This window comes from Mytilus californianus, unplaced genomic scaffold (assembly GCF_021869535.1).
Source record: "Mytilus californianus isolate M0D057914Y unplaced genomic scaffold, xbMytCali1.0.p SCAF_6, whole genome shotgun sequence".
NCBI classification, from domain to species: Eukaryota; Metazoa; Mollusca; class Bivalvia; order Mytilida; family Mytilidae; genus Mytilus; species Mytilus californianus.
In genome coordinates this window covers 64,365,590-64,390,667 of record NW_026262712.1, presented here as the reverse complement: position 1 = coordinate 64,390,667, position 25,078 = coordinate 64,365,590, and the positions used below count along the sequence as shown (strand labels likewise).

Below are 25,078 nucleotides of genomic sequence, written 5' to 3'. Positions count from 1 at the left end.
TCATATGGTGAATTTGACCATGGATTAATTAACTGAAATTCTATACATATGAATACATGTATCATGATATATTCTAAACTAAAAAAAGTCTTTCTAACTAAGTTCTTGGCCCTGATAGTTTTACATCAAAAGCAGACTTTACTATGCGGTATGGGCTTTGCTCATTGTTGAAGGCCGTACGGTGACCTATAGTTGTTAATTTCTGTGTCATTTGGTCTCTTGTGGAGAGTTGTCTCATTTGCAATCATACCACATCTTCTTTTTTTATATTAACCAGATATTGCAATGGAATTACATGTTTATAGCTACTATAGCAGACCAAACTCAATTTAGAAAACGGCTTATGTGGGAAAATAGCCATGAGATGAAGAACAGCAATAAAAGCGCTGTTCCTTTTCTTTTTGTGTGTTTTTTGCTGTGAATGTACTGATTTTGTGTCATGGATGGATATCCCATGCCCTTTGTTTTTCTATTATGTATATGATTTTCACAAGTTAAGTAGTTGTTGTGACTGTGATGTATGTTAGATTACCTCACTGAAGTATACCCCACATCTAATTTCATTCATATATCTAACTGGATGATAAAATATGATTGATGGTTTCGTATCGTGGTTACAGACTCAAAGTAGCGGTTTGTTATGATATTTTTAATGAAAAAACTATTTTACAAATAAATTTTGCTCTACTTAATATGAAAAATAATGTACATTTTGAAAAAGTAAATACAATCGATCAGTCACACTTTTCTAATTCGTTGAGTAGACTACTAATTATCATTTCAGAAACAAGTCAGTAATAATCTACTACACTCCAATAGAAATAACTACGTAATAACTATAGCATCTAAGGCTTCTTCTGGGATTCCAGTAATATTCATTCCAGACAAAAGTTCCAACGAAGCTTGAACCTGTTCTGGGTTGTATATGGCAAATACTGGGAACAGAGGATCAGACATCTCGGAGATAACCAAGTTTTTAAAATGGAAGATGACTTTTTTTGTTTTCAGGTCGACGACTATCCAATGACGTTTGGTTGAATCAAGAAGAAATCCATAATGAAGCCTAACTACCATAGTTGGAGGCGTTGGTGTGCGATTTGACAAAGGATTATGTGTCATTAGTTGGCCGTTATGCCATGTCTGTAGGCATACCTTTCCGCATATATGACACCCACGTGCACTAACTGCCCATGCGTACGGAAATGCATCCACAGTGTAACGCTTATCAACGCAATCAATTCTCGAAAGGCCCATTTCGAAAAGCATTGTCTGTCGGATTAAGCGCAAAATTTTGTACTGGACTACAACTTCCCAGTAAAACAGGCCAGGCTTGTTGAAAGATTTAGTTGCAATCGTTCCTTTATAATTTCTGAAATGTCCTGCCTCTGGTTCCCTGAAGCTAATTCCATGTCGCTGTTTCATTGTCTTCACTTTCATCACTTTTTCATCGCCGGATACGTCCATTGATGTATGGGCAACAGATGAATCAAAGGAAATGTCGACACCTTCAAATATGGATAAAAATATTAAAACTTTTATTTTGAGTTTGGATTTGAATATTAAAGTTCAATACTTTCAAGTTATTTTATTATGAGAAAGAGAAACACATTTAACGCGACTATATATAATAGCACATAACGCGTTTATGAAGAAGTATATATTTTTTGTAATTTTCACTCTTCTCCTTTCAGCAAAATTTATCAGGCATTTCTCCAAACATACAGTATATTATATATTGTCACCGCATTTTTGTCTCGCGTCACGAGGGGAGTGTCACTATATAGAACAGAACCTGCTGATCCTTCTGAAACATCTACATTAATCTCCAGTTTCTGACGGGATTCGTGTTCCTTGATTTTTTTTTCTTTGTTGTGTTTGTATCTCGCCATTTTTACGGGCTAACGTGGCTGCGCATTTATACACCCCCCACACCTAAACGGACGAGGGTTTTACTGCCAGATTGGAGAAGTCCATTGATTGATTACCGTATTTGTATACCTTAGTCAACATTGAAAAAGAATTAACACTGAGCTAAAAAAGATAAAATAATCAAATAATTAATGCACAAACAAGTTTTTGGTTAACAAATTAAATTAGAATAAACAAATCAATGAGAAAACTATTCATTAATGACCAACAGACAAAAATGTGAACAATTACATGCCACCGTATGTTCTTCAACAATGACAAAAACTAATACTATATAGTATTATATACAATGTATCGGGATCTGAATCGAATACTTACAGTTAACATCTCCATGCATAATATCTCTAGGAGTAATACGACCCACAATGGTAACATCTGTAATTCAAAAATAGATTAATGAATAATTTTGCAGCATTTTTATCTGCTACATTGAATATCTGCTCTTATTTTTATATACAGTTTAGAAAGCGTCCATTTAAGATTAGACACAGCTTTATAAGAACTATAATACATCTTATGACAAACAGAAACTTTGGCATTGAAAACAATGACGCGTAAAAACGATTCATTTTACAAATTTACTCTGCCAAAAGCACGTTTTTGAGGATCTCAACACCAAAAACTTCCAGTTTTAACCTTTTGATTGAGCATGTACAAGTTGCATCTATAATCCTGCTGGCCACGCTTTATAACTGACAACCGTAACATTGCCAACAAAACTTCTTTAAGAAATACCAAAACATTAATCAATAAACTGAAAGCAAAATTGAAAATATTATGTAGATGAGAGGATTATGCCAAACAATAAACAAAACGTGAAAAAAAGACGTAGACGCTATTTCCTGAAGGGTTAAGGCTATGAGGATGTTGATATGTTCAGAATTGATACATGTTACGGGTTTATGAACACTCATACTACATGTATCTTGTACCAGCATTATCTAAATGACAAACGTATTGTTGTCTATCACATATACTATTCTTAATGTGTAAATAACTTTCTATACTAAGTAATAGGAAAATAACACTTTTAAATTTGTTATAAACTGATGATAAGGCAAGTAGGTGTTGATAATTTACTCAGAATTGCAACAAATACTTCCACTATTAAACATTTATTAAATAGGAAATCCTTGACAATTATAGGTCTTTATGATGTTTTCTTGGAAAATTAACTAAAGATAAGAGTTTAAATGAAATAAGGATACTTTGGGTACAGTTAAGTCTGGTTTATATGTTTAATTATATATAGAAATTGACGTTGAGAGTCGGTTGAGATGCCTTAAGACAAAGAGACAATTCCGAATTTCTCATTGTGAACATTCAATTTCTCTTAAGCTACATTCCAACAGAACCCATATGTATAAATCTCAAAGTTGATATGATATTCCATGAATTGCGTTTCCTATCATGGTTTCTTTAATAGTTGCTTGTTGCTTGTAAGAAAGTTATCAAGTCATGTGTTCTTAATTATATACATGTATCATGATTAGGTTGACGTTACTAGATGCCACGCGGGTATCATTAGAGAAGCTGGAACTGCTTTCCGACTGAAGCACCTCAATTCATCTCTAGTTTTATAGAAAGGAATAAGTGTCTCTTTTTGTTTGGTTTTTGTTTGTTGTTTGTTGTATTATTTTATTTTCTTGTTGTTTTTGTAATGTTTACCGTTTACTCTTTTTTGTACAGACACCCGTGTTTTTATTTCTAACATTCACGATCGATCAAGTGACAGGATTAAACAAATTAAATGTAAGGATGGTTTGTGAAGTTTGGGACGTCTTAGATGGTTGAACATGAGACATTTACCAATCCGCTATGATCAATTAACGTATTACCCTACTAGAAAACATGAGTTACCCCGGTTAGTGCAGCGGTTTTTGTTACTTAATCTTTGGTTTCATTCAAAGTGCATTGCGGAGTGTCGTTCGAATTTCATAGAGCAGAAGTGTTGTCTATTTTTTATGCCCCGCCTACGATAGTAGTAGGGGCATTATGTTTTCTGGTCTGTGCGTCCATTCGTTTGTTCGTTCGTTCGTTCGTTCGTCCGTCCGTTCGTCCGTCTGTCCGGTGTCAGGTTAAAGTTTTTGGTCAAGGTGGTTTATGATGAAGTTATAGTTGCATCCACTTGTAACTTGCATACATAGTCATTATGATTAGAACTTTCTAAAAAGTATGGCAAATTTGGGTTTTGGTCCAAATTTTACGGTTCATTGAACATGAAAATGGGATTGTGTGAAACAGCCTTTTTTGATGAAGTTGAAGTCCAATCAACTTGAAACTTAGTACACATGTTCCCTATGATATGATCTTTCAAATTCTAATGCCAAATTAGAATTTTGACCCCAATTTCACGGTCCACTGAACATAGAAAATGATAGTGCGAGTGGGGCATCCGTGTACTATGGACACATTCTTGTTTTTGGTTGTTTTAGATTGCCCTTTGGTATCGACTACCATTTTTTATACGCTTTAATAAAAGTGTTTGAGTAAAATAAAACTTACCAGAGTTTGTAGGTGACACAATATTTCTAGGTTGAGGTGTATCTGGGATTCTTGCCGACCCTGATAATCAAGAAGAAAGACATGAAGACATGGACACATAATTTACATTTGGAATATCATAGAAAATTTAAAAAAAACTATGCGATAATAGTGAACATCATGGTTAATTTGTAAAGTCTAAAGAAAACGTAAATTCATTTAATTGTAAAAGTTATTGAGAATGAGTTCATAACGTCAAAGAGAGGTATGTAGTGAAAGAAAATGCTGCAAAATTTCCTTTATACGTTTGATTATTTAAAATTAAGGAAATTAGATTTATCTTCCCACAACTAATCGATGGTTTCTTTAAGGGGATCTCATTGGGGGGTTCTGATCCCGGATCCCGCTTACTGTTTTGTCAGATTCCCGTATCCCGCTTACACTATGTACGTAAGCAATTCTCATTTTTTTGTAATTTCCCGTGTCCCGCTAGACTTCATTTCCCGTTTTCACGGCACAATAATTTGACTTTCACGTGTCACGCTTACAAAAAATCGGCAATCCCGGGTCACGCTTAGACCCCAATGAGACCACCTTTAAGATATTGGCCGAAGTTGTTTGAAAATATACACTTAATACAGACTTACTGTAAGTAAGAGATTGTCTATCAGCACCATGGTGGATGACATTGAATCTGTACCCATCAGGATTTATACTGTCACCGTTGATTAAAACTGTTGCCTTGTGTTTCCCATGTTTTTGAGACATGAAGTACACCTTATAACATCCTTGCTTTGCAGTAAAATCTTCAACTGTAGGTCGGTGAATCTTTCCATTTGGATCTTCAATTTCAACTCGAATGTCGACACCACCTTGGTTTTAAAAATAACATACACATGTAAATCGTTAGATACTATTTTCATGAGAAATGCAAACTTAAAAGTACTTTTCAATGGCACTTGAATCTCTTTTTGAATTAATTTGCAACAAATACCGCTAGTGAATAAAGTTAAGGGAGTCTATTACACCTAAACATTCGGATTCTGAAGACCGAGACAGAATAGTTGAAACCGTTTGAGGTCATCTTTCCCTGAAGGAGTTGGAACCTTAGATTTATAAAAAAAAAAACTTTATCAAAGATACTTGGAACGCCAGACGTTTTTTCGTCTACATAAGAGGGGCAGAAGGACCTTTTTCTGGACGTCGGGATTGAGACGTTTAATTCGCGGGAATTTGGGAATAGCCAGTTAAATCGTCGGGAATTCGGGATTTAATTATATGGTGATGCGAGAACGGACACATTATTTCAGCGGGAATTTGGGATTCAATTTTACCGGGATGGATTTTTGTCACTCAATTACCTCTTAAAGCAAATATTACATACAAAACCACAAAATTGTCGAGATATCATTGTCGAGATAAATACCATAGCATTACATAACATCGAAAACTAACGCATATTTTATAAGAAAAAACAACTATTTTTCTTCTTAATAACATATGAATAACGTACAATGACTAAAATAGTTTACTTTTACCTTCTACTTGAGGATCACCGTCAATATTGTATAGAAAGATGGTAATTGGAACGTCCTCTACGTCAGCTGGAATGTCATTCAATGTCACATTTGTTTTGGGTATATATAGTGAAGAAGACCATATCTTTCCAACATTGTTGGCAAAATGCTTGAAATCTTCTCCCATATTGTCCTGGTGAAACTGTAATTTAAATTGAAATTTAATCAAGATTTAAATTACTTGAAAGAAAAAGAGAGGCGAAAGATACCAAAGAAGTCTTAGCAATTATTTTCCGTAAACGGTGTCATCAAGTGGACATGGTCTGCTGATCCATCCGGAGTACCCAATATTACAAGTCCTCTAATGTTTTCGAATCCTTATTTTTCTGTGTACTGTTTGTGGAATGTTGTCTATTTCTGTCTGTATTCGACTAAGAGATTTTGGTTGCACCCTTAGCATCTTCATTTGTTTCTAATAAGCATAATAGGAAATTTTATTGAACGTCTTTACAACAGTTATTGAATTACTGTTCAACAAGTATACACAATCAAAACTAAAATAAACTTTATCATTTTAAAATGAAATGTGTCTCATAAAATAAAATATGTCTCATAAAATAACTTATTTGTCTGAACCAGACAATAGGTAATGCATATAATCATCCTCCTGAATGTAAAATAACATGCCCTGGAAGGCTTGTATGCAACATCTAGTAGTTAGGCACCTCGTCTTTTGTTGCCTCTTATTGTATCTCAATGTGTGTTTTTGTCTTTTGTGGAAAGATACACACTGAATAGACAATCGATTATTCTTGAAGATCGTATGTTGATCTCTTGATGTAGTTTGGTTCTTTTGTGTCGTTTGGTTGGTTTTACATTGAGGTAAATGTTTTTTCTGTGTCTCATTGACACATACAGCATACCCAACACATTCTTTTTTCACACCCGAATTGCATGAAATTGAAATAATACATAATAAGCGGCATAACTCTTTCACTTTATGTTGGAGAAATGTTAATACAAAGTTAGTTCCTTCTCCTGTTGTTATCTGATCTCAGAAGGCGCTTCAGTAACAGATAGAAAGTGGCAGGAAAATTTGGGAACTGAAATTATATCCATTTTATTTTCTCTGAAAAGTTGAACATGTTGAAACACATGTTTCAAATTCGTTATTTGAAATTTTACTGCATCGTGCATCATTATATTGTGGTTAACCCCAAAATGTGGCTTTGATCTTACAACTCGAATCAACGTAAAGGACAAGACTTGAAATATTACTCTCACATTTAAATATATCATGCAACAGTGGACCAGATCAAAACTGTAGAGGGATTAAAAAAGATATAGAATTTATAAAAGAGATGAGAACGAATATACCATTTTGTTTTGTAAAAGACATTCCACAAAAGAAATAAAATCAATATTCTAATTGATAATGCATGCATAATAAAATACAAAATAAGTAGAAAAATAAATGACTACGCCGACAACAATTGTTTGTTTGGAATCGAACTAAATTCGACACATGCATAGACTGTATGAAAATTCCTTTACCTGAACATCAGCATTATCATGTGGATTTACATCAAAATGGCGAGTGTTCATGTCTTTTAACCTATCGATTACTTTGTCTTTGAAGTTCATAAACTCTGAAGGGGTTGCATATGTTGACACGCATGTTGCAAATTCGTTGGAGTCGTCTAGGTTTCCTTTGTGAAAATTGAGAGAGCTTAACTGATCTTGAAGTCTTTTTTTCTTTACGCTTACTGCATTCAACAGCTCGTTTTTTACTTCTTCTTTCCTTTCTTCTAATTTCTTTTGACATTTACCGAAAGCAACTTCAATATCTTCGACCATTTTTTCTTGAACGTCGTCAAGGTTGGAGATTATTCCATCTACAATATTCAACGTGTCCTCAGCTGTCAGTTGCTTGTGTTTAACCTCTGATACCAAAGTGTCTACAGTTCTTTTTGTTTCCAGATATACGTCCATTAGAGTTCGTAGCTTATGTCCCTTACTTTCGGAATGGAACTGGACAGCGCAAAGAGCACAGACCGGTTTATCACAACTGTTCGAAACACAGTAATATTGGAACTGTTGATCTTCATGACCTTTGACCGAACAACGTTGAATTGCTTGCAGTTCTTCTATCGTGCAGTCTTTGAGATCGTTAACATTGGTTATTTCATGCCTCTTGGTGACTTTTGTTTTCATGTGGGCATCGGTACAATCATTGCAGAGAAATTGTGAACACTCTTTACATCGATGAGTCCCGCGTCGCTTATTCGTGCATTCATCGCATGTTATTGCAGTTTCGTTCGCTTGTACCTGTAAATAATTAACAAGATATCCTCTGCAACCATCTTTTTCAAAATTCTTCACATCTCCATTTGGAACCGGGTGCGATTCGTTGCATTCTGGACACACTACTGAATCACGTGTTTTCAGAGACTCCATGCAAACTTCACAAACACAATGAAGGCATGGCAGAGTTCTAGGTACATGGTCAGTCTCATTGAAATCCTCATTACAGACATAGCATTCAAGGAACTTCTGCCGGACATGCTCTATTTGCGGCCGGATGGAAGTTTTACTTTGTACGCGAAATGGTTGTGTCATCACCGGATGGTAAGTTGCTGTTGACATTTTGACCTTTAGAAGGAAAAAAAATATCAAATAGTTGCTGTTGACATTTTGACCTTTAGAAGGAAAAAAATATCAAATTAAAAAGTAAAACACAATCTGTTTTAAAAGCCAAAATGCAAAGAAGTTCAAATACTCTGACACGAGAGGCTATAATCAAAATTACCTATAAGTAACAACATATCTTCTTAGGTCAAATTTGCCTCAGAGGGAGTTTGAATTTGTTTCGAAAAAAATTATATAAATCCAATCAAAATCTATGCGTGTAATCAAACTAAGCAGGCATTAAGAAATAGCAGATAAAATGGCGTCATTGAGTGTTAGAAATGAAAATTATAGACATTTGCTGCCTTTTAAAATTTTCTATTAATGCAATCAAAATAAATGTATCTTTTATTTTTCTGTCTATTCATTTCATACGTAATAAAGAAAATAAATAATTAGCAGTAACACATTTTTTTTGTAAATAACGGACGTATATGCACTTTCAAAATTACCTACCTTTGAAAAGAGTTCTGTACTAATAAATGCCGATCTAGATTATCTGCCAAAAATTTGTTGTTTGACTTTTCGAGTTCGATTTCCATGTATCAATTACACGTTGCTATTAAGCTTATTGTTATGCTGAAAGGAATCACAAACTATACCTTCACGCCTAAAAACAACCCAACAAAAAGTGAAGGTATTTGGGAGCTTTGTTGATTATCTTGGTTTTAAATAATACCTTAAAAAGTTTTATTGTGTATTGATTTCAATATGCTTTGTTTTTAAAGCAAAGAGTGATACACTGAAAGGGGAGAATCAGAATTTTCAATCAGAAGAAATTTTACCCATTGCTTGCCATCTTATCGGGGTATGTTTAATTTCATTATCGGTGTGTTTTTAGATAAATTACTTTTTTATTATTGATGTTTAACTGGTAATTAATTGATTCGGAAAAAAAAAACACGTTGAACATAAATAGCAATTAAAGTTTATGACAATTTCAATTAATATAAAAAAAGTATGAATTTGTTTTCTTTAAATGCGAAAATTTAAATATAATTTAAGCATACAAAGTTCTAGAAAATAAATAAACATTCAAAATATGTCTCCAGTTCATCTCGGTTCATTTTTTGCAGAAAATTCTTTGCTACAATATATTTCCCTATAACTGACACATGAATTTCAGGACGAAATTTATATGTACAGGGTAAGTTCGTAAAATTTGTTTATCCATCTAAACTATTTACATCCACATGTAAAACAGGACTAAAACTTTAAATAAAATGTAATTTAATGATTCAAGGCTATTGTTTTTGTTTCCTTATAGTTTACCAACAGCAAGGCTTCACCAAAACTGAAGCAAGTAACGCAAAAAGATATGTATAAGTTTGAAGTATCAATAGTCTTCAAAGGGAACACAGAGACGCTTCTACATTCATAATGGTTTTACCCGTTGTTCACCAATTAACTCTTTAATGGTAAAAGGTAACCTTACCTGGGTACTTCAACATTGGTGCAAATGCAACTTTGGATTTTTTCTTTCAAATTGGCGCAAATGTAATACGACTGAGAGAATATATAGTTCGATAAAAGGTTGTGACAATTCATTATTTTGTTGTTGTACGGAAAGTTCTACCAGCTCATGTTTGGCATACCCTTTCAGTTTTGTCCTTTACGACAACGCCTGGACATGCTAACTGACTCCATTATTAGTTCTTTTTATAAAGGCTAGCTATAACAATCAATACACATAATGCTTTATAGAATAGATATTTATATCAAAACACTGGTGTTATATATACTCAATATCCGCACAATTATCTTGAACTCTAAATCCTTACTATATACACGTATCTGAAAATAAAAAAAGGAACAATGGTTAACTTTACGGAAGATGGCTTTACTTAATTGACTACAACACCAAAACATTTTAATATAGTTTATATCAAAACATTTAGGAATACAAAAGCAAGCTTCGATCCTCAATCACAGAGATGGATAGACGATCAAAAGACTTGTTCAAGAAACCGACATCAATAGCCATTTGTATTCCAAACACAGTTGTTGTGCCAAGTGATGCTGCAGTAGACGAAGAAAAGATTGTCCTTACAATAAGACTTTATAACGATGAACTTATCCCAATATACGATGGTAAGACTCATTAACAACGTTTTTAAAATGCATTGATTTTTAAATAAAAAACACACTTTATAATGTTCGTCCGCCCGAAGCGCTCTTCTTGATTAAACTTCATGAGGAGCGCTCAAACATAAACAATTGATAGCCAGGAATGTTCTAATACGTAGAAACGTTAGGAGCGATATGAACAAAAGGGACCTTAAAAGAATATCCAAAATCATATGTAAGGTAAACTTTTCCTTAGAACCTTAGTTTCTTAATAATTGCTTAATTTATCAATTTTATGTTCGACCTACAAGGAATTATGCTTTTAATGGTGTAGATACCGTTGCTGTGGAAACCAAAACAATCTTAAAATACATGATCATTTTTTGAAAAAAGTTTTTACCTCTTTCTGAAAGATTTTTAGTTGTTAATGATAAAGTTGTCTATCGGTCATAATTGGAAAAGTTATAACTCGCTCTGCATTGTAACACACATACTAACCTATAGACAAAATTACAGACAGACAGACAGACATGCACACAGACATCGGGCACTCATACATACAAGCATAAAGACATCGGGACATAAATACATTCGTGCATATAGACAAAAAGACTGACCTTTCAGCAATTGTCAAGATGAAAATTAACAATAATAGCACAGTTCCTTGGTTTTTGCTAGGAAATGTTGTCTTATGTTATCCAACCTATATAAAAATAAGAAGATGCCGTATGATTGCCAATGAGACAACTCTCTACTAGAGACCAAATGACATACAAGTTAACAACTATAGGTCACCGTACGGCATTCAACAATGAGAAAAACCCATACCACATAGTAAAAAATATCCCTTCTTTTCCAATTCAGTATTTTATAAAGTAATTTTGAAACACATCTGCAATATTTACGAAATGTATTCCTTTCAACTATATACTCAGAGTAAACAAGACTTAATATTTCAGTCCAACACCAAGTACGATCATTCAAAATTCTATTTATAGCAACTGCAGATATAAGTATAGAAATATTAGACCCAGACAATGATATATTACGACCTCACGCAGAAGATTATACAGACAAAGATGGGACGTACAAAGTATACTTCATTGCTCCAAAACCAGGGAAATATACTGCGCATGTGCTGGTAAACGGGAAATGTATAAATACAGCAGGTTACAAATTCAGTGCTTTAGGACAATATTCTTACAACAAAAGTAAGTTATCAATGTAGATAGTTTCAATATATCTAGACATATAAACGAAGTAGTATCAAATATTTCAAGAAGATTTCTTTGTAGAATAAGAATGTAATATTTTCCGATTTGTTTACTGATCACCCTTTTTATGCAGTATAAAAGAGCATTCCTGTTCAGTTAGAAATATTGCATCTTGATCGATATTGCATTCTGTACTTTCTCACACACTTGAGTGGTTCCGGGTAAAACAATATTTGCTAGCAAACGAAAGACAAATAACGTGACAGAAATTGACATTGCGTTATCATCTGAGTTGCAGGAATTTGATGAAGTATCATGAATGTTGATGAAATATTTTGTTATATATTATAAATAGTTATTGCACTAATTTTTAAGAATACTGTCCCTCGCAGTATAACATGTTGCACTCGAAAGCCGTGTAGTATGATATACTGCTCGGAACAAAATTCTGCCATATTAGTGCAATAACCCTATATGTTATTAATGTTTTTATTAGCTTAACATACAAGTAAATAATATATGTTAACAAAATATCGCTCCTGAACCCCGTTTGCCGTAATATATTTCCCCCGACACAACACCTAGTAATCAATCCTATATTTGTTTGTGTATTAATAGCTTCAATGGACGAATGAAACCTTTCTTTCATGCATTTCTTTTTTTGCATATCTTTTTTGTAGGAAAACATTCTTTTAGGAGTTCTCCAAGACTATATACTGGTAACTAATATTGTAAATAATTAGCATTATAAGCAGTGAGAAGAAACAAAGATAAATGTTCATGAAATCGCAAGTCAACAATTAAAGATGAAAGTCTGAATTCAATTAATTTGTTAGAAAATAAATTTAGATTAAACTTCTTGAAATATCATTAATGATCATGGTATATTTGCCGGTTATAAACACATTTACATTCAACATTATTCCATTTATTCTGGAATTATGAAGTGAAAAAACGATTATCGCTTATTGAGTTTTTTTTTTTAAATGAAGATACTAATGCCCATAAATTGTTTACACATATTCCCCGTTTCCAGTCTCTATTCTATTCTCTTTGAACTAGGAGACATGCCTTCCAGAAGCTTTTCAAGAATGACTACAGGTATGTAAGACTCAAATATAAAGTTTTGAAGTATGCTCTGATATTAACACGTTTATTTGTAAAACTATCTTTTTCTTGACAATAATAAAGAACCAAGGTACTCTCTATTACACCATAGGAGTCTAAAGTATAGTTTATTACCGTCAAAGTTGAGGTTTGCTTTACCATTGGCTGCCAGTAATTATTTGCTGTGCATGCCATTGGCTGCCAGTAGTTAATTTCCGTACATGTCACGTGCTGCCAGTGATTATTTTCTGTACATGTTATTGGCTGCCAGTAGTTAATTTCCAAAGGTCATAGGTTCGAGTTCCTGTCGGATGAAACCAAAGACTTGAAAGTTGGTAATTGCTAATTTTTCGATAATCACATTGCATGATGGCGAAAGAGCAAAGACTATAGCTCGGAGTTGGGATTTTGTTTCTGGGTAGAGTGATGTGTCTTTCATTGGACTTTTACCTTGTGAAAAAGCATATTGAAATTTCTACTAAGCTTGTAGTCAAGTACAAAGCAGGGTTCAATTCACATCAAATTAACGTGTTATCATCCTGAAAATGAATTCAATTTGCCACTGGATGTTAAACAGTCATCAATCATCATCATATAATGTGAAAACCATATATTTGTCAACCTCTAGATGACTTTTTTGGTTTATAGGTCTTGGTTTCTCTTCGAAATATACTCTAGATTTACTTTTATTCTTATTTCAAACATTTTCTTTTATTCTTATTTTAAACATTTTATTGTTTTGGCTCAGAAAACACTGCAGGTACACCGGTTGGTATCATTTTTCTACTTTTTTTTCTGTATTTTGTCAGGGATGTTGTCGTCCATGTCATCACCTAGAATTTCAGCCTTGATGTCATCACGTTCCGCAAAATCAGGTATTTATTTAACTAAGGCATCTGTTATTTTTTAGGATATCCTATATATATATATATATATATATATATATATGCTAAGAATATTTTGATTACCACTCTAATGTAATTTGTGTAGGCCATGCAAGCTGATAAAATTGGGAAACATTTTCAGATTCTATATTATGAATAACATGATGCCAAAGTTTTAATTTAACTAGGAACGCTATAGAAATATACGGTTAAAACTTTACTTTAATAAAACACTACATATTTCACCCGTTTATTTGATAAGACTGTAGATTTTGCTGATCTTTATGGTATTCGTTAGAAAATTAAACACGAATTCAAAGATCATTAAACAATAAATGTTAGGAGTTTTTGTCGAAATCATCTCCGTAGAATGCAAAGCTAATGTACTTACCGATACTAAACATTGATCGATAAAACGGCTGATGGACTGGAAGTCTCGACAGCCAGTGTGTTTGTGTAAGAATGGCATAACATTAAAATTGATACAAGATAAACGTTTAGTTGGAAGAAAGATGTAAAGCAATTTCAAAGTCCGTCCCTCTCTTCACTTTTTTCTCAGGAATTTCAAATCGGAGTTTCCTGAAATTTGATATCAAGGTTTATTTTGTTAACATGCTGGTTCAGACGTCTGGCTGGGGTTTAAAAGGTCCCCATTCATATATTGTTGTTTGCGAAAATCTCTTCTCATTCATTTTTTTTGAGGAAAGTTTTAACCTTTTGATATATTTCCAAGCTATCAGAAATATAAAATCTATGAAACCTTTAGATGTAAACCACATGGGATCATTCATATTATTAAACAACGAGACCAGTACACAGCTTACACAGACAACTAAACAGAAGATACAAATTTATGAACCATTAGCATATACATTTCGACCCTATGCCATACTACCTCCGCGAAATTGCACCCGATTGATATATTTGACATTCCAAAAAGGTGTCCCATACCATTCCATGTCTATGTATACCTTTTATAATATTAGTTACACACTTTGCTAGTGACCTAATACGATATATTTGATGTCAGTAAATTCCATATGGGGTGAGAGCGAAGCGAAGCTCTCAACCCATATGGAATTTACTGACCTCATATAAGTATATCGTATTAGGTCACTAGGACACTATGTAACGAATTTATCTTACCGACTATCTTAACATGACTCTGGCATTTAAACTAGTGGCCTATCAAAGTGATTTAGTCTTCAATATAAAGAACCTACTTCCATTGGTCTATACAAAAACAAATGCCAACAATAACAACCTGTTAGCTCTTAATGTGTTTTCTGAATTTATTTCAATCGTTCATCATTAATTTCTTCATCTGTTGTCCGGATGAAACGTTTCAGATTTTACCTCAACTTCGTGCTGTTTTTATAAAGGGACTTGACACCAATACTAACCGTGTATTAAAATAAACCACGCCCTACTAACCCCATATTAAATGTACAGGGTCTCCACGCGGTCGCCTTTCACTAATGATATTCATAGAAAGTATAGGAGGTTAGATAATATAGGAAGAGATCTTTTTCCTATACATTTCGAGGAATATGATTGTTTAAAAGCGTCCGCGTGGAGACCATGTATATTCCATATTAGGTTAGTAGGGAGGCGGGGCTTATTTTATACACGGTTAGTAGGGGTGTTACGTCCCTTTATAAAAACAAAACGGTACTGAGAAAAAATCTTAAAGGTTTCAACAGACGAAGAAATTGATGATGAAGATTGCAATAAATTCATAAAACACATTTAAACCTAACAAGTTGTTATTGTTGGCATCTGTTTTTGTAGGATCAATGGAAGTAGTTTCTTAATGCTAACGGTATTGAAGACGTGCTCATTTTGATAGGTCACTAGTCTAAATTTCACACGTTAAGATAGTCGGTAAGATAAATTCGTTACATAGTGTGCTAGTGACGTAATACGGTATATATGGGGTCAGTAAATTCCATATGGGGATTCGAGCTTCGCTCTCACCCCATATGTAATTTACTGACCCCATATATACCGTATTAGGTCACTAGCACACTATGTAACTAATATTATTAATCAAGTAATGCTGTCCACCTTGTTAACTAGGATATCCTATATTTCTTTCCGAGAAGTACGGAAGAGAAGTAAATCTTCGAAATGTACATATGAAATATTGAATTAATTTCACACCATGTTATACGAGACTTTATATCATTTAGATCAAAAAGAGTCACGAATGACCAAAAGACTCGAAATTTTGTGATTTTATGATGGCGCAAGAATGACGTTTTTGACGCAATAAAAAATTGACCAATACGATGCGTACTGTACCCGTTATTCCTAATCATATTAATTTTCAAGAAATTTTAAGAATAACTCATTTTTAATATCTGTTTAACTGATATATGATATTCCTGTTTTACTTTCAGATGATATTTTGTATCGTGGGACACCGAGAACTTTCAAAGGTAAATAGTTAACAACTGATAGTTGAACAGTCACTTTACTCTAAACATACTTTTTTTTATATGAAATTGTACAATGAGAGAGGTAACAGGTTGATCTCTTTTTAAATTTCAAATGTAATAAATTCAAACGAAAATATTATCGGAATTACTCTAAGAACATATCTTATAATTTTACAGGTGTTGTGGCGACAAAACCACCTTCACGTCTGACTGTTTTAGGTAAGTTTGAAAATAATCCAGTTATAATTACATTTACTTTCAGTATGTTAGACTAATGGGGAATAGACATATTGGCTTCTCTGGACTATTGCCGCTCAGTAGTAAAAATTTTGTTTAATTGGGGCGTCCTTTTGACTGTGCGGGATGTATAAATATGCAGCCACGTCAGTTGGGATCCGATGCCTAGTGAAGAGTGAGTGGCCATGTAACATTCTCATTGAAGTATACCCAAATCAAATTTCATCCATGAACATACAACTGCAAAAATCGAAATAATGTAAACTTGAAATAGAGTTAACAGAGCGCATCAACAGTAAACGAAAAAAAAAGTAAAATATCAAAAATACCGAACTCCAAGGAAAATTCAAAACGGAAAGTCCCTTATCAAATGGCAAAAATTTAAAGCTCAAACACACCAAACGAATGGAAAACAACTGAAATATTCCTGAATTGGTACAGGCATTTCCTTGTGTAGAAAATGGTGGATTAAACCTGGTTCTATAGAGATAGCTAAAAAAAAAGCTAAGAAAGCTCTAGACACTTCACATCAATCATGTGATCTATGGTTATGACAATGTCTTTGATAAAGTCGATATCACAGTCAAAGGAGCAGTAGTAGAAGTGTGTGATCTATGTCATCTTGTTAACAGTCTGTAGTAAAATTACAATAGTAAGAAATAAAAATAATAATGTTCTCCTTCGCTTTGCTCATTTGAACATAAAACTTTGTGATTACTTCAAAATAAAACATTTGAAGACTTGTTTGGATTGAGAGACGCACCACAGCAGTAAAAAGTAAATATAAATATTTTAATAAATAAGAAATATAACGATTCAGTGCGCTGACAAATCGTATCAAAATGTAAATCAAAAACCATACACTTTATAATTTACCATACAAAAAATCTGAAGTTGAAAGAAGGAAAATAAATTTTATCTCTTCCATTCTTATTGTCAGTCGTCTGTTTGTCTCAATAGTTGACCCTTCCAAGGCAAATGTCTGCACCTTAAAGCATGACATAGGACAACTGTTCAATAAACAACAAAGGCTGTGCCAGAATATATGCCATACTATACTTAGTTAAAACCCCATAAGCACAGACTTTTCATATCACTTGCAGATGAGTCCCTGCAAGATGCACCGATATACTCTGCCAGAGATCAACTTAACACGGATAGTAAGTAAATTTTATCTTTAACTAGCAAAGTTGTTTATTATTGGCATCAATATGCATTAAATAAATTGAAATAAATGGAGAATGTGTCCACTCCGGTGACGGCGGGGGCATAAAAAAAATAAATGCTTTACTATATTCTTCTATAAAGGGAAGTTGTTAGCGGTGTTGGACTTTCCTTCAAATGTTAATTGACAAGTCATAATTCTTCATATAATTAGGATTACAATAATTTACAATTAAATGATTTTTTTTGTATGTAACATGTAATTACATTTTGTACACATCCGAAGCAAATTTAACGCAGCTCTTCAGGCATAACATTTTCAATTTTCAATTTCAAATGACTAAAAAGATTGAGCAGACTAAGTGAATTATTCATAACTATATATTCTAATTGTCATCTAAAGGACAAAACAGTTGATAAACACAGTATCAAGGTTTGTTGATGTTTTAATTTTTACATGTTTGCAGAAATACAGTCATAACATTCTATCATCATTTGACACAAACCTTTTCTTTTTTATAGACTTTTCTCCACGAAAATATTCTGGTACTATAACTGAGCGGAATTTGTTGTATAATGACGTAAACTGTAAGTCTTTAACAATGGCAGGAAATATTTCACATGACTCAATATTGAGTCGAATAAATTGTACTTATATTCCTTTAGCGGGACTTGTTGAGGAAAACAAAATGTTAAGTTGTATTTTGATTATTTGACAGTTACGTCCATGATACGCCCTTCCTGCTTGTAGGATTAAACAAAACAACTTTAGAAACTCTATTACAAAGAATTGTTTTTACGTCAGAACAAATGGTTGCATTTCTCAACACGCATCACCGCTCTATGGATTTAGAAAAAAAATCATTATCTTATAAATAAAAGAAAAAAAGTAAAATAAGAAGTTGAACCAGCATTGTTGAATTGTTGAAGAAGGCATTGCATACCTGTATAGAGCATATGAGTTCGTTGGTGCTCAGACTGCTTTATCCTAAGATTTCTGTACAGTATCTTCTTAACTTTGTTTTCCTTTTCGTTTTTTAATTAAGTCACACTGTTTTCTGTTCCGATTATAATGTAGATTTTGTTTTGTTTTCTTAACATATGTTTATACTTGTTGAACAATATTTCCAGTTTATCTCCTGTGAAAGATAAATTAACTAGAAGTTGTGAATATCGTTGTCATAATTTAAGTATAAGTCATTACATTTTCAGGTATAAGCATAGCATTTGATGCAGCTGTTTCTCATCCCTCAGTAGAAGTCTCACGTGACAGTCTTACGATGGCTTTGAAATCGACAAAACAAATATATGGCTCTACTCAAAGTAAAAGTGGAACTCGAAGACTTCGTTTATTTCCGGGAACCATTGGAACACGATCTTTCAACAAACCTGGACTGTTTTATTGGGAAATTTCTATAAAATTCAAAATTTTGCGCCTAATTCGACGGACAGTTTTATTTGAGATTGGTCTTGCAAGGAATGACGTAATCGATAAAAGTTTTAGAAACGACCGTAGTCCATTTGCATGGGTAATCAGTGGAAGTGGATGCCACCTTTGTGGAAAAGTGTGTCTTCATGGGTGGCATAATGGTCAAATGTTAAGTCATTATCCATTTAGTGATCGAATTCCCTTATCAATCAGATCATATTCTCAATTACACTATGGATTTTTGCTGGATACGTCTAAAAGGCATTGGATAGTTGTTGATTTAAAAAGTAGAAAGGTAGTAGCTCACTTCAAAAACTTAGTAGTTTCACCGAAAGAGGCCCCACTGTGGCCAGTTTTTGGTATTTACAACCCAGAACAAACACATATTACCATGGAAATATTCTATGGGTCTGATGTCAGTAGAATACCAGAAGAAGCTTTAGATGCTCTTTCTATTTAACTGCGTTATCTCTATCAACAAATGAGTAACATTCATTAGGATATGATGGTTCAAATTTTTTGAAATGTGACATGATGTTTCCGGGTTTGCAACACGCTTCTTTAAATATATTAATCAGGAGAATACACATTTTTATTTGATTAAAATATGATAATTAAAAAAAACAACACGAATTTAGGTACTAGTGTTATGTGTCAAATAATGTGTCTAAAATATTTACTATGCAATGATTATTGAACAATCCAATAAAAAACCTTTTGCAAGAATTGTAAATTTCAGCATTATAATAATATGATATAGCACTTTATATTATCCAAAGACCCCGTAGTAGTTCTACACACGAAAACAGGCATGTCATTATTACTGAAGATTCTATTGGATTTTGCCTATTATATGACTAAAATTTAAAAAAAATAATAATATTTAGTTTAGTAGAAAGAGAAAAATGTGAAACTAATATAAAATGTACAAACTGACGACTGTAATGGTAATCAGAATTCGCATAAACTTTAGACAAACAAAAATGTCCAGGAGCGTCGACAGGGCAGGCCTGTTATAACATGCACGAGTGATGTATATGTCATGGGAGAGTCAGAAAAATACAGTCATTGGAAACTATATTTTTTCATAAATTTCCGATGAACATACATCGATAATATATATATATGAACATTCTTGTCTTGTTCCCGTTTTGATGTAAGAATTTTTTGCTGAAATGCAAATTTTAGCATGTTATGCTCTAATTTACACAGTTCTGGTTTGGACACTCATTTCATTTTAAACTATTTATTGCTCAATTTGAAAAAAAACGTCAATGACAACAACAGACACAGAATTTTGCATTGAAAGATCTGGATCAGTAGATGCTCATTTTGCATTTCAGGCCATGCTTTTATTATTTAGGTCCTTTTTGGTCATATAGGTCCTATATCCCTGGCTTTCAAATTATTAGGTTTTAGCGTTCCTGTTGAAGTTAAATCCTGTAAAGCGCTCAAGACGCACGAAATTTATAAAGTATAAAAATAAGAAGATGTGGAGGCCAATGAGACAAATATCCACCAGAGTTCAAATGACGTGGATATAGACAATTGTACGTCAGTATGCGATCTTTAAAAATTGAGAAAAACTCCCACAGTATAGTCAGCTATAAGGGGGTCTGAATTATGTGAAACAACTTAAACGAGTGTTTATATCATTCATTGTTTATTCGTTTCAAAAATCATTTTTCGAAAAGGTGGTGATCATGTTGATGCCAAAAACCATAACTCACTTATGATGAATTTATTATGAGATCATTTTGGAAAATTTTGGTACTTTGCAACATTTGATAGGATAGTAGTGAATGGGTGTGTTACGTTTTCTACCTGAAGTAATATTGGACGGTTTTGTCATCAAAATAAAATTGGATCATGAAGCTTTCCCAAGTTTTGGTATCAATTATTAATTTCAGGGCGTTTCATATTTTGTTTTATGTTTTCTTGTCAAGATTACTGTTTCTATCATTCATTGTGATGCTCGTTCATATTATCAGTTGTTGGTCTGAAGAGAACCATTGATGTATCATTTCTCTAAAGTTTGTAAGCATTTGGCTGTTATGTTTGTTTAAGTCGTTAAATGATATTCGTTTTAAAGTTGCTAGTCACGACAGACATGATAGAAGATCGTTGGGAAAATAAATATAATAGGTTTCAAAGTAGTTTTTTTTTCGTTTTAATTGTTTCACATTTTTCATGTCTGGACATTTTAAAGCCGACTATCCGGTGTGGTTTTTTTCAATGATGAAGGCCGCACAGTGACCTACAATTGCTTACTACCACTTCATTGGTGGAAGGTTGTCGCATTAAAAATCATACCACATCTCCTCAGTTTTACATGACGGCAATTAAACGAAAAGTAGGACAGTGAAGAGAATTCTGTAAGTTACAATGACATTATAAAACTATCAGAATAAGTTTAATTTTGTTTACGATTTTTGCAAAAAAAAAAATACAAGCTGGCTTATTGAATGAATTTTCAAAGTCGAATATTTGAAAGCCAATGATGTATAATAACCGAAACAGTTGAAGAGCTATATGACCAAAAAGGACCTAAAAATAGCCAAATCCATCTAAGGTCGACTTTGCCTGTGGGAGTTTAAACCTTGAGTTTCTTTATAATTTAGACGTCATTAAGACGTATTGCCTCATTTGTATCAGACAAACACAATACCGCTACTTTTGTACAACTTGTTATCGCTATATAAAAGATGTTTAAAAATAGGTTACTATGAAGATCGCGTCTATCGCATCAGCCTTGAAACATAGGACTACTCCCGAGACACACCTATATAGGACTATGAGACGAATAGTTTGACTAACACATGAAAATGGACAGTTTAGGTCGATTAAAAACTATAATTGATCACAAAAGAGACAAAAGAGAGGTAAAAGATATCAAAGGAATAACCAAATTCATAAGTCGAAAACAAACTGACAATGGTATGGTAAAAAAAGAAAAAAAAAGAAGAAAAAATGCATGAATGAAAAACATCTAAATTCTGTTTATCCTTTGGCTTGAACAATAATGTATTGACTGCTTAATTGTTCTAGATTATTTAAAGTTGATTAGTTTTGCAAATAAAGTGTTTTTCATAACCACATGGTGTATCGTCAAGAAGTAAACCTTCAGCTGTTTTCCAAAGTTGTACGCAGTATTCATTTGTAAATACGTTTGGTTCATTCCTGGCCCATAAATCAGACAGATTGTTAATAGTGTAATTGTACTCGGAACTCTGCCACCGATACTGATTGTTAAACACACGTCCACCTACCCATATGTCTTCGTTTATAAACTGTTTGAGCCAATTAATTTCGTTGTGAGATTGAATATAAACAAGTGAGGACGCGTGTGGTTGCATCCGCTGGCATGTTAAATATGCCGTTCTCCAGTTAGCTTTGTAGGTACTTATCCAATAACACGAAAACGTAGCGATGTTGAACATCCAGTGTTTTGGACACGGTAAGATGTTGCAGGTCCTTTGTAAAAGAACCTTTTGTCTATACTCTGGAAATGCACATGACATATTTTCACATTTCAGTCCGAATGTACCAAGTGGGCATGTGCAATGATAGACATTTCCCCAAATTGAACACGATCCTCCATTTTCACAGGGACCATTACTACAGGGAGTTATTTCACAATCTTCTCCACTATAGCCATTTTTACAAATGCAATTACGTCCGTTATCAGTATTCTCACATAATCCACCATTTTTACAAGGGGAATTGTAACATGGAGTTTCGTCACAGTCAGATCCAGAAAACCCTTTTGTACACGTGCACTTGTATTCGTAACCATTCTCAGTACAGGTTCCATTGTTTCTGCACGGTAAACGACTGCAAGGATTTATTAAATTTGAGCAAAGAACACCGGTATATCCAGAAAAACAAACACACTTGTACCCTCCGACCACTTCTATACATTGACCATTATTTCCACAAGGTGAACTGTCACAGATCGATTTACAGTCAACGAGGCCTGACGCCTGAGTTAAATCACCAACACATAATGTTATATTCCCCGAATAAAGACAGGATTTTCCGCTTTCGCAAATAACCCTGTCACATGGAGTTATTTCACAACATCGTCCGGAATTTCCGTTTTTGCACTTACAAGAAAAATCAGTATCGTGTTCTGCTTGATATTTATCGTTATATAAACACGAGTACCTTCTAATATACAATATGTTGGTGACAAGGTATATAACTACAACACTTAAAATAACAGAAATTGTGCAAAAAAGTATAGCTAATAATTTCCATGTTGGTTTCCTTTTAATTGCCCTTTCGTTATTTTGTAAAGTTGCTTCCTCTTTGCGAATAACATCATACACATTATCCTCATTTTGTGTACGATATTTTTTAATTAGGCTGAGGTAATTATTATCGGGTACTAGCTCGTAGCTATTTCTGTCTGTATTGCTACCTGATATTGTAGAATTTGCATATCCAGTTTCTTGCTGAGAATCCATAGTGCTGTGTTGATAAATAAATAGCGTCTTTTTGATGTAATATTTCCTTGTAATTAAAGTATTTAACTGTTAATATATGACTAATTATTACTCATACAGATAAACGAAGTTCAACAGTCCGGGATCATCTAAATATTTGTCAATGAAGTGTAAAGTACTTAACTTCAACACAATGAAGAATTTGTCGTTTCCTTCGGTAAATGACATTATCGGGTACGGTGTTGTTACGTATAGTGCAATCAAATTATTATTTTTACCTTCAACTAATTGCAAATTAATTGCAACAGAAACGCTATTAGTTTCAAAAACTGTATATACAAATCATAATCAAAATCGAAAAAAAAATGAAATAAGTAAATGACATTAAAATTCAGAAAAAAAGAATTTGATAACGACTACCCTGCTATTTTGACAGAACTGGCGATCATATACACAGAAGAGTGCTAACGCATCGTGGTATAAAGTAGTCAATGCTAATCGTTATCAATTACTAATGAGTAATAAAAATACCTAGCTGGTATCTGTGATTTTAGTAAATAGTGTACATATCGGTCGTAAACTCAAATTTTGACAGATGAAAACAGATATTAGCACACTATTCGATAGAATGTCAGAATGCAAAGACGTGAAAAACAGTTTTATTCTGAGCTCTGCGTGCACTGAAGAAGCTGTAAAGTAGATTATACATTACAATTACTTGGTATTTTTTTACTTGTCCCTATATTTTGTCGTGTTTATACCATTATTGTAGAGTAAAGCGATTTTTCTATCTGATTTTCCATCTATATATATACTTTCCAGTTTCATTAAAGGGGCATTTAAGCTATTGTATTCACTTGTCAGCTGTCATAAAACTTTTAAAGGGGCATGGATGTTAAACTCCTGTTCACCGATTTGACTAAAATTCTCATATACTTGATTTATAAAATACTTAAACGTATTTCTAAATTACAAAAAGTAGAGAAAGAAAATGCATGAACTCGCTATATTGTATCAGCATTTCGTGAGTATTTTAGACTAGACACCATCTAATTATCCACTAGATGACCGCCGAAGACTTCCGACGGTCATATAATCCGATATAAACATTAATAGACAGAGTAGACAGACAAACACATGCAATCGTTTAATGATGATTTTTCTAGGTCGGTTTGAGTTCATGTTATTGGTAAAAGTATGTGAAAATCATCGGTTACCTGCAAAAGAAAGATTATTTGTTGGCAGGATCTGTCAACATAATGGTTATTCCTTATGTCTCCCTTGTTTCATTTTTCAATGTCGACATTCTTTTTTTAATGAATGAATATGATGACCACGTTTTTTTCTGTTTAAGGAATGAGCATGATGACCACATTTTTACTTATACGCAACCCATCTCCACTAGAGGTTAAATAAAAGGTTGCATGAATACGGATTTAAATGAATTGAATTATTGACTTATACATCAA

At 33.3% G+C, this 25,078-nt stretch overlaps 3 protein-coding genes across 4 annotated transcripts; 1 reads left to right on the top strand and 2 right to left on the bottom strand.

Annotated features, from left to right (window-relative positions):
* Window positions 1-628: 628 nt before the first annotated feature.
* On the bottom strand, window positions 629-9,139 carry LOC127704655 (E3 ubiquitin-protein ligase TRIM71-like). Its single transcript, XM_052208789.1, has 7 exons — window positions 9,075-9,139; window positions 7,485-8,582; window positions 5,952-6,132; window positions 5,061-5,285; window positions 4,435-4,494; window positions 2,248-2,304; window positions 629-1,505 (listed from the first exon to the last, which is right to left on the bottom strand). Exons 2-7 carry the CDS (start codon window positions 8,574-8,576, stop codon window positions 826-828), a joined length of 2,295 nt encoding a protein of 764 aa, XP_052064749.1. The 5' UTR covers window positions 8,577-8,582; window positions 9,075-9,139; the 3' UTR covers window positions 629-825.
* A 129-nt stretch (window positions 9,140-9,268) lies between these two features.
* LOC127704656 (uncharacterized) lies at window positions 9,269-19,887 on the top strand. Of its 2 annotated transcripts, none has more exons than XM_052208791.1 (12): window positions 9,269-9,426; window positions 9,745-9,765; window positions 10,517-10,709; window positions 11,684-11,896; window positions 12,580-12,618; window positions 12,962-13,000; window positions 13,816-13,881; window positions 16,293-16,331; window positions 16,509-16,550; window positions 17,672-17,728; window positions 18,255-18,320; window positions 18,945-19,887. In XM_052208791.1, exons 2-12 carry the CDS (start codon window positions 9,757-9,759, stop codon window positions 19,619-19,621), a joined length of 1,440 nt encoding a protein of 479 aa, XP_052064751.1. In that variant the 5' UTR covers window positions 9,269-9,426; window positions 9,745-9,756; the 3' UTR covers window positions 19,622-19,887. The 2 variants fall into 2 exon arrangements, with proteins under 2 accessions (XP_052064751.1, XP_052064750.1); XM_052208790.1 differs by having other exon boundaries at window positions 9,695-9,765.
* Window positions 19,888-21,558: 1,671 nt separating this feature from the next.
* LOC127704689 (neurogenic locus Notch protein-like) lies at window positions 21,559-23,665 on the bottom strand. The gene has a single exon (XM_052208824.1). It carries the CDS (start codon window positions 23,628-23,630, stop codon window positions 22,215-22,217), a length of 1,416 nt encoding a protein of 471 aa, XP_052064784.1. The 5' UTR covers window positions 23,631-23,665; the 3' UTR covers window positions 21,559-22,214.
* Window positions 23,666-25,078: the final 1,413 nt, after the last annotated feature.